Source organism: Chenopodium album, chromosome 15 (assembly GCF_948465745.1).
Source record: "Chenopodium album chromosome 15, dcCheAlbu1.1, whole genome shotgun sequence".
NCBI lineage: Eukaryota > Viridiplantae > Streptophyta > Magnoliopsida > Caryophyllales > Amaranthaceae > Chenopodium > Chenopodium album.
Window position 1 is genome coordinate 52,521,711 of NC_137848.1, and position 10,971 is coordinate 52,532,681.

General features: G+C 35.8%; 1 protein-coding gene across 1 annotated transcript; it reads left to right on the top strand.

The window, feature by feature from the left end:
• On the top strand, positions 1 to 9,748 carry LOC145583369 (putative acyl-activating enzyme 16, chloroplastic). The gene is made up of 18 exons (XM_081640606.1): positions 1 to 323; positions 1,586 to 1,777; positions 2,084 to 2,198; positions 2,642 to 2,729; positions 3,175 to 3,386; positions 4,191 to 4,309; positions 5,008 to 5,157; positions 5,276 to 5,343; positions 6,042 to 6,147; positions 6,598 to 6,750; positions 7,078 to 7,131; positions 7,222 to 7,302; positions 7,423 to 7,560; positions 8,220 to 8,379; positions 8,762 to 8,841; positions 8,939 to 9,084; positions 9,162 to 9,219; positions 9,305 to 9,748. The coding sequence occupies exons 1-18, from the start codon at positions 123 to 125 to the stop codon at positions 9,395 to 9,397; spliced, it is 2,214 nt and encodes a 737-aa protein (XP_081496732.1). The 5' UTR covers positions 1 to 122; the 3' UTR covers positions 9,398 to 9,748.
• Positions 9,749 to 10,971: the final 1,223 nt, after the last annotated feature.

Sequence of the window (10,971 nt, forward strand, 5' to 3'; positions counted from 1 at the left end):
AATCTTCACACTCTTTTACCTTCTTTCTTTCACTACTAATAATCTCTTTCTCTCTCTTCAAATTGCTTGTAAAATTTGTGACAAACCCACCAATTACATCATCATAATCATCTGCAATTTAAATGGCGTATACTACCTGTAACATGACCAACATCTCGTTGAATTCTGGGTTGATTTTAAACTCTTTTAATCATCGTAAAATTGCCCTTAATTTCTTTCCTTGTAATTCCAAATGGGTGTTCAACAATTTTACTCTTCGTTCTTGGACACAAAATGGGTCGTTTCGCCGTACCCTTGGTTGTGTTTGCTGTCACACTGCTCAGGTATATTAAATTTTTCATAATTTCGTAAATTATAGCAAAGAATTTGGTTGTGTTTGATAGTTTTAGTTAATAGTTATTGGTGTTCTTGGAATTTTGATTTGATTTATCATGTTTTTTGCTGGTTATTTTGATATGGAATTTTTTTAGTTGCTTGGTAAAGAAATTAGGCTCTATTAGAATTCTGTTCAGATGATTTGATTCTTGGTGTTCTTTTACCGTATAACCATTAAATACATTTCTCAAAATGGTATTAAGTTGGGAATTTTTGACAAAATCACACGTATCTAGTATTCGGGTTTGTCTAGCAACAGGGAGTGGTTGCCTTTTTGTTCTTGGGAGTTGGCAATTTGGGTATTCTAAAGGAGGTTGTAGTACGGTGGGTTGAGCTTATTCGCCGATAAGTTGTGAACTCTATCACTTGAGCTCCAATAAGGTCCTTGCAAGCTTTGATGATTGATTAATAATGGAGTGTGAACTTGGAAAGTTAGTATGCAAGAGTAACAATAAGTGATTTGAAGGATTCCTTTGATGATCAAAGTCTTAAATAGTGAATTTAAGTAGGTCACATTAGTGTAATGTGACAGGTGGGTGTGTAATGTGACAGATGTTTTCTCTATATTGGAATTGCATAGCTTTTTAGGCTCGTATCCTGAGATCGTCGTTGTGATTTTTATTGCTTGGCTTACCTGTAATAGGGATAGATAGATGATGGTGATCTATAAAAATTTCCTTTAAATTGCCCTTCGCAATAGTGATGTTCAATTTACGGACTAGTATTTTTTTATTTATTTTTGTTATTTATTTTATCCAGGGGTGGGGGGCATAGAAAAGTTTCTCTTCATGTTATTGGCTACTAGTATAAAGGATAATTGCTTGCATCTTGTTGTTGTTGGTTTGGAATGAAGAAGTTGAGGGCTATAACAAAACATTTGGTCATTTGTTTGACCCTCTTCCTACTTAGGTGCCCTTCATCCTCATCAGTTGCCTAGGTTAGATTGGACTTTTTCTTCCTTTTCAACTGGAAGGGTCTATATTCTTCCATGCCATATAACTTTACAGAAGTGATTTGGTGGTTTCAGGATAGTTTTCTTTCATGAGGGATGTCTAATTTAAAACCATTAGCCCTCGATATGTTAGTTAATAAATAAAATTTGAGCAGACATTTTAAGATCAGTGATTTTCTGCTACTGACAGGCAGACATCTTGCTGTCACTTGCATGAGAAGCTGCTGACACATTTGGTTCTAAAAATTTCTGTCACAGACAGAGGAGTTGCAAAATAGGAGGTGTGCACCTTTACTAGAACATGAGATATTATACAATAAGGTATTGTTGGGCTCTAGCGACTGGAAAGCAGTTCCTGATATTTGGAGAACAGCTGCAGAAAAGTATGGTGATCGTATCGCATTGGTAGATCCATACCATGAACCTCCTTTAGAGTTGACTTATAAGCAGGTAAATTCTTACCTGTATACATTTATACTCTTTTTAACGATATATTTTTTTTTTTTTTTTTAAAAATTAAATTCTCTTTTCATCCACAAATTTATCATACTACAATTAGACAGTCATACTTGTGAATTCTTCTATGTTGTGTTGGAAAATTTATGTGACAAGAATGAAGTCAACTAGTGTTGTGATTTGTAGGGGGGGGGGGGGGGGGTAGGTTTTTTAGTGTATTCGAACTTCTGAGGTCTTGGTTAGAGGCTTTGCTCTTCTTGTATTGTTTAACTCTTATTGGTTTGTTTGTCCTTATCACAGCTTGAGCAAGAGATTTTAGATTTCTCTGAAGGCTTAAGAGTTGTCGGTGTAAAGCCAGATGAAAAGGTTGCCCTTTTTGCTGATAATTCATGTCGGTGGTTAATTGCTGACCAAGGTATGTTGTCCTCGCCCCTTGTTGTTCTTTTCCGAGTCTCTGGTTTACAGCTTGTGTTCTGTTCTTATAGCTTACACTTACAGTTGCATGATATCCTGCGGCTAAATACTTTCAAGGATAGCCCTGGATTTCTAATTTCATATATACTTCAAATGAGATGGATAACATAATTTGGTCTTTAGAAGGATTTGAATTACCACCTTATGGAGAAAAGATTCAAATTTCCAAGTCTATCTACTGATTTTACTCCCTCCATCCCAATATTCCATGGTCTTTGCATGATATCTTGGGTGGTTGTGATGATCCCCACCCCCCTCCTTGTTTTTTCTTTTCTATACCTCATGCCTACCTCTGCTGATTGATAAAATAATGGGACTATTTACATGCTCATGTTAATAATTGCTCTTGCTTACCCACGGAATATTTTATCATCTTTGGTGCAGGCACTATGGCAACAGGAGCTATCAATGTTGTGAGGGGCTCAAGGTCATCCACAGAAGAACTGTTGCAAATATACAAACATTCTGAAAGGTTAACAAGAAACAAATTTCCAAATTAAAGTTATGGGGTTCAGTTTCTTCTAGTCTACATGGTTTTCACATTATTATCTAAAAGCTCTCTTCTGCCTTCATTCTGTGAATAAAGATTTTAGACTTCAAAGGTTCCTGAGATTTCCTCTGCACAAGTGCACAGTACAAAATATCAAATTAATGGGGGGTATAAACTAGTAGAGAATTTAGGAGCACATTGAACTCTTCCTATTGAATACCGTTGATGGTTGAACAGTTTGTTTTGTGGAGGGGTAGGTTGAGACAAAATTTTCACGAGTTGTAGCTTAATTGCCAGCAGATTCTTGCAAAGTTTGTGTAAAGTGTTTTATGCTCCATTTATCTCTCCATGAAGTTTCTCCTTTTCTTACTCCTGCATTTCTTCCTAGGTAATGTGATATCTTGATAAATTATACGTTTCTCTGCAGCGTTGCACTCCTTGTGGATAATCCTCAGTTGTTTGATAGAATGGCGGACTTGTTCGTTGCCGGGGCAACAACGAAATTTGTGATTTTGCTTTGGGGAGAGAAAGCAGACTTGAATGTTGGAGAGTTTGATAGACTTTTAGTTTACGACTATAATGAGATCATAGCAATGGGAAAAGAAAGTCGGAAACATCTGGCTGATTCTTATGATGCTAGTAAGGCGGGATTCTCTCATATACTCATAAAATACTTTTGCATAAGAATGAGGGAAAAAGGGGGGAGGGGGGTTGTGACCGGAAGATTTCTTGTTATGTGCTTGTTCTCTTTGGAACTATCAATTCGATCTATACTAATAATTGAATTTATGTTTTGTCCAAGTCTAATTAGAGCAACAAATTGTTGAATTAAAACCTCTGCTAAAAATGTTGGTGCTTAAAATCCAGGTTGCTAAAGCAAATTGGGTTCTGTTAATTTTTATTTGTTGACATTTGTTAAAAGAAGGAGGATTTAACATTCTGTGTCTCTATCCTAAGAAATTATTCAACAAACAAATTCAAAGTGATGCTGTGCTTCTTTTATTATGTGCACCTAGTTCCATAATCAATATCTCAGAATGAAGTCCCATCCTCTTAGAGGAGCATCCCTAGCATTAAAATGAGAACTTTGTTGATGGCAGCTCTCAATGATAACTTGATTTATGCTTCTTATCTTCTGCCATAATTGGTCTTTTCCTTATCTTTCATAGCAGCTTTGTCTCATTAGAATGTTCAGATTCCTTGCTTCTGTGCTTGTTTCCCTCTTCCTCTTCTGTTTGTGCAAGTGTTCTAGACACAGTCCAAATGAAACTATGAAAGGGACGTAGAGGATTTCAAACAATTTATTTGACTCTGTATACATATCGGAATGAATCTTCTTAGCATTATATTATTAGTTCAAATTTGCACCTGGCATACTGCAAATTTCAATGTCTATTTTGGTGAATGACCAGCAAGCAAGATTCATGATTCAAATGATTTCAGGGAAACTATTCACTTATAAGCCCATATGCTCCAATGACGTTGCCACACTGATGTATACTAGCGGTACCACGGGCAACCCAAAGGGTGTAATGATTACACACCGGAATCTTCTGCATCAGGTATAGTCCCTGCCCCCCTTCTCTCAAATTCCCCTCCGTTCTTTTGTTTTCTCCTCATGGGAGGTCAGATTCTGGCACTTTGAATCTGCTATACAAATTGCACTTGGTCTTCAAGTTCCAACAATTGCTTTCTACTCCACTTGATGCTATATGTTTATATTTGTTAATATGTACGAAGCATGTTGTAAAAATTGGAATTATTCTGTGCGATGTTAATTACCTAACTAGTTTTATCTGAAATTGTTGCTTAACAAGTGACAACAATATTGGTTTAGATCTTGCCATTGCATGTCTGCTTTGGTTAATATGGTACACCTATATCCAAACCAGACTAATTTAAAGGGTTGTATCCGGAGTTATAACCAGTCACATTAAGTAATTAAAAGTTGGCTTGCATATTCAGGTGAATGCATCATCAGACAATAGTTTTATGTTGTTATTTTATTATGATTTTATGTTATGTATTGCTTTGTTACTAGTCTCTACTGTTTAGGCTTTTAAGAATAGATTGTGTATAACTTGACCTTCACAAACCTCACCTTAAGAGTAGCTGCATTTATGCGTATATCAACGACCCCCCCCCCCCCCCCCCCCCCCCACACACACACACACACACACACACCACCCCAAAATTAAAGAAAAACCTATGGTCATACTGACCATTGAGAGATTTACAATGGTTTTACCTATTATTTTAGATCAAGAGTTTGTGGGATATTGCACCTGTTCAAGCTGGAGATAAATTTTTGAGCATGCTGCCTCCCTGGCATGCTTATGAACGGGCAGCAGAGTATTTCATCTTCTCACGTGGGGGAGAACAAATGTACACAACTGTGAAAAATTTGAAGGTATACAATTGGATTATATCTTATTTTGACTTGCTCTGCCAGTTTGGTTATAATGTAACATATTCGAAGTATTCCTTTCCTTTCCACTGTGAACCTTTTGTTCTTCTTGTGACAACAGGACGATTTGAAAAAATATCAACCTGAGTACTTGATTTCTGTTCCATTAGTGTATGAAACACTCTACAGGTTAGTTATCTTACAGAATACCGATTTTTCATGTTGATTGAGCTGCTTTTGACATGCATGCAAAAAAATACCATTATCACACCATATGGCAACTTTGTGATTATATGGATTCTGTAGCTTCTATTTCTGGCGCATACCGCATATGACTCTGTTCTGAGCTTGTGTGGCATAAAATCCTTCTGCAGTGTAAATCTTGTATCTGGCTGCTATTTTAGCCATGTTTCTAATTACATTGGATAGTTTGGTAAATAAGTTGACATTCTGTCCACTTTAATTTTTCTAAAGAAAATAGAGATTATTCTATTAGTTGCTAATCTAAAAATTTTAGAGCTGCTTTCAACAGATTTTGCTCCTTGGTCTGCCAAATAATAGACATAGAGAGATGTTGAAAGCTTGTACAATGATTTAAGTCCTTCAAATGATAATATTATTTATAATTAGAGCTTTCCTGAGCATTCCATCTGTGCTATCAAATGGCAAGTAAAAAAAAAATTCACAGTGCCCGGTGCACTTAAGGTTGCTAGTGGAGTTTTGTAATCTTTTAAAAATCTTTGGCAATATGATCTAAAGATTGACTTTTAATCTATATTTTTTTCTGCTGAATAAGCTGTTTTGCCTATCTATTTTATTTATTATTTGCAATACTATATCTAGGGTTCTCTCTGCGTATCCTTCAAATCCTTGCAATCTTCTTGCAGTGCGATTCAGAAGCAGATTTCTGCAAACTCTGTTGTTCGTAAAATCATTGCTCGTGCACTCATAAAGATTAGTTTGATATACATGGAGCTTAAGAGGATTTATGAGGTTTGTAATTTGAGCATTTGCTGCTGTCTTATACCTTATTTTTATATCTTGTGCAGCTGTGCATGTAATCATATTTACAGGGGCATCACTTGATTTTCATATTCCGCATCAACTATTAGATCATACATTAGCAATGAAACAGGGCCTATTTTCTGGACTAAGAAACTAAATAGCATTAATATGCATATAGGCATCAACCATTAGATCATCACTTGATTTTCATAGTCCGCATCAACCATTAGATCATACATTAGCAATGAAACAGGGCCTATTTGCTGGACTAAGAAACTAAATAGCATTAATATGCATATAGGCATATAGCCCGATCTTAAATAATGATCTTAAGAGTTTGAAACTTACAACTGAAAAGTTTTATTAATCAATTAAAATTTTCAGTTCTGTGTTAGTAACAGTTAATTATACATTGATTTTTGAAACCTTTTGATGTAGGGAAAATATCTAACTAAGAAGCAACAGTCTTTCCTTACTGCATTTGTTGACTGGCTGTGGGCAAGAGTGGCTGCAACAGTTTTGTGGCCAATTCATAATTTGGCTAAGATACTATTGTATCGTAAAATCAAATCTGCTATTGGGATATCAAAGGTATTTTTCTCTTCTGCTTCTCTTCTATTGGTTTTTTTTTTTTTTATGTGCTCTGGTTTCATTATTTTTCTTTGGTTGTTAAACCTTGAGTAGTGTACTCCGTAGTGCTTTTTTTTTTTTTTTTTTTCCTCCATCTTATGACATGCTGAAGCATTCATCATTTCAAATCATTCTCAGAAAACTTCAATTGACACACGCAAGTAATAGGCCAAAACAGCTGCTTTTAGATGGATTTGATTTCTTCTGTTTTAGAAAAATATTTCAAGTAGTGTACTTTGCAAATGAAGTTCTGAGGCGAATTTTTTTTTGATTCTTTGAACTGTGCAGGCGGGCATTAGTGGGGGTGGTAGTTTACCTATGTATGTTGACAAGTTCTTTGAGGTAACATACTCGCTGTTTATAGCTTTGTAGATCCCGGATTATATGCTGTTATATACCTGTATCCAAGACTTACTCTGCTACATTTTGCAGGCAATCGGAATCATAGTGCAGAATGGGTATGGTCTGACTGAAGCTTCTCCTGTGGTCGCTGCTAGAAGACCGGCCTATAATGTTTGTAGCTCAATTTGTATTCTCTCTTCATTAACTTTACTTTTATTATCTCCCTTGCAGTAATTCCACATTTGATACATCTTACTTGTGTATTCTCTTGGGTTTGTTTTACTTTTGAAGGTATTAGGATCAGTTGGTCATCCACTTAAGCATACAGAAATTAAAGTTGTAGATGCTGATACTAATGAAGTGTTATCTCCTGGTTCAAAAGGCATTGTCAAAGTAAGGGGGCCGCAAGTGATGAAAGGCTATTTCAAGGTATAAATTGTGTTACATACTTTTACTATTAGTGAAGTGTGGTTTTCAAATTTAATTTGATAAAAGTAATATGATATCACATCTGTTTGACAGTTTCATTTTTCCTCTCAAAAGAGAAGTATGGTGTAAGTGGGGGAAAGACTTTAGTTTTTTGCAAACCTTTTTCAGGTGCTTCTTCTTAGGCAGGTCAAAAGTTCATCTATGATTGTAAAAGAGTGAAAGTGCTGATTTCTATATTGTACTTGTATGTACCTTTATCCTGAGTTGCATCAGCTGAATCACTAATTCAATAGCATATTACAAAGTACATTCATGCTATATTTCTCAGATGTCAGGAGTTGTATTTATACTATTTTATTACTAGTATTATTATTTCCAAGTCTGTCAAGTAGGAAACAGAACAAGCTGTTTGTCTTAAAATTAGACCTATGTGTAGGCATGGAAAATTTTAAGATGCGTCTTTATATTGTATTATTATGATACCTTCTTCTAGACAATGCTATATTCTTATATAGGGGCATTAAGTCCAATGAAAATCCAGCATGTTGTTTGATGTATTCCCTCTGTTACTCATTGCTACTGCTCCTATAAGTTCAGCATTATAAATTGATCACAGCACATATGGGGATTTGGCTGATCTTTTTATGATGTCTTTGCAGAATCCATCTGCTACGAGGCAAGTTTTGGATGATGATGGCTGGCTGACCACTGGGGATTTAGGCTGGATAGCACCTTCTCATTCATCAGGGAGAAGTCGGCTTTGTGGAGGTGTTATTGTTCTTGAAGGACGAGCTAAAGACACTATAGTTCTCTCAACAGGTGACTTAAGTCCACAATTTTCACTTTCATGTAATCTGCATTACTTTACGTTGTATGACCAGCATGATTCACTTGACTAAAATGTTATTGCATACCTGAAAGATGCTTATACTTCAGTTTGAGCTGTCACAGTGAAATGAGTGCAAGAACAATGTGATGAAAAGATATGTTCCCTTTAGTATCTAGTTCCACCTCTCTGATCCATTTGCCACTTACGATGTCCAGAACTCAACTTTTGTTTTGCTTGTAATTGATTATTTCTTAATGCTATTAAAAAGTTCCTTCCATCAGATTCTCCCTGGTAACTGATCTTCATGTGCCCAAGTCTACATGTATTCGTAAGCTTCTATCTGTATTTAATGATGACATTTATGTTGATTAGGTGAAAATGTTGAGCCTTCAGAGATTGAAGAAACTGCCATGAGAAGTAGTCTAATTGAACAAATTGTTGTCGTTGGCCAGGTTGGCCTTTCTCTACATTTGCTGAGGCCACTATCCCTTTTCTGCTGTTCTTTGCTGGTTTTGGTTTACTAAATTCTATAGCTGGTTTCCATTTTAGGATCAGCGACGCCTTGGAGCTATTATTGTTCCGAACAAAGAAGAGGTTTTACAGGCAGCAAAGAAATTGTCTCTTATTGATGCGGATGCTAGTGAACTAGGGAAAGAAAGGTTAACTAGCCTTTTACGGGAGGAGCTGAGGAAATGGTCAGTTTCGTAATCGTACATTTAACCTATGACCCTCTTTTCATTCTTGTTCTTAGCAATTATCTTCCACGTTACAGGACTTCAGAATGCTCATTTCAAGTTGGTCCAATTCTAATTGTGGATGAGCCCTTCACGGTATGTGAATTTTAGCATCATAGAACAATAATATTGGTAATACGGTCATGTTCAATGCCTTTTTACTTCCTTTATTGTATTGCAGATCGAGAACAGTCTACTGACCCCAACCTTAAAGATACGAAGAGATGTAGTTGCAGATAGATATAGAGATCAAATATCAAATTTATACAAGTGAACATATGAAAGAGACACGCTCATATAGGTTAGCTGTGATTCAGAGACAATAGCAATTGATCGTACAGCCACATGGTTATCTTCTTCTTTACAACATTCTTTGACTATTCTGGGGCTGAAGCCTGAAAAGTGTGTTAATAGAAAATAATTGTAAAGGTGTTAAACCAATGCATGTTGCAAATGACAAAGCTGGCACTTTTGCCCTCATGTAAATGTTAATGATGTATTACTTGATGATCAAGATTTAAACGAGCTTTATTGTTTACAGAAAGTCTTGGGGAATAATTTAAAAGATCTACAGCTGTTGGAAAAGATATATTTTATTTAAAAGAAGATCTTATCAATTGGTTAAGATATGGAAGAGATATATTTTCACAATTTTATCTAATTACTTTCCTTATCTTTGAAAGATTCCCAATTATCTCTTAGCCTATTTAAAGCCATGACATTATAGAGAAAGAGGGAGCTAGACACTGAAGAAGAGACGAGAGAGGAGGGAGGCTTCACTCCAAAACCCTTCTAGGGTTAGGAGTCGTTGGTCACTCTTCGTGATACATTGCAGCGAAGGAATTCGGAGTTGCCTGAGAGGAACTCAGATCCGAATCTGAGAAACTTGATGGGTTCTTGTTTCGTTTTCTTTTCTTATCTTTGTATTATGAGTCCTTAGCTTGTTATGCTCAGTAACTATTAGTTTGAAGCCATGTATTAAGTATTTGAGACAAGTATTGTTGGTTTTAATGATTAATGCTTTAGAGTATTCTTGAATTATTGTTTTGTTCATACGAATGATGATTTCTTATGAGTAGGTGTACAACTATTTGTTTGGGTCTGATTTCTTTTGCTAATTAATACTACTAAGTCCGTAATTGCTTGGGAACATTAATCGAGTAGCAAACAATTGTAGAGGAGGACGTTCCACTCTATTAATTGAAAAGTAATTCTTGATCGAGGCCAAATCACGTAAGTTCCAGAGTGTTGTGGTTGTCTTGGCCTAATGTTTTCCTAGTTCTTAATGCTGTCATCAGGTTAAATTCCTTGCTCGTAGTATAGGGGTTATCTGTTGGTTAGGGTTAGTGAAAGTCATACGGGATCTAACCATTACTAAGGGAAAACACAGGAACTTGTTCCATAAGTCAAGCTATTCTAAAGGGTTAAGTAATAAGTCCGTGATTATACATTTGCATAGTGGATTTCTATATGTAGTTGCTGAGTATCTCAAGTTCCTTATCTGTTCTTGTTCTTATTAGTTTAAGTTCCTAGTTGTTAGTTTATCTTTATCCTTAAACACCCCCCAATCATTCTTTTACTGTTTTGAGTCTTTGTTATCCTTAGTTATTTACAAGCACATTCTTCGTGGGATCGACCCCTACTTCCGCTAATTACAAGTTAGTAGTCTTAGGGTAATTATTATTAATTTGTGTGCGTTTCGACACCGCATCATGGACATATATCCATGTATAAGAGTATATCTGATCTTATATTACCTTTGTCGTAAGTAACACTTTCCAATTCGGTCCATTTTAGACATCTCATGTCACATTAATAATTTACGAAGTATTTTAAAGCTGGTTGTCG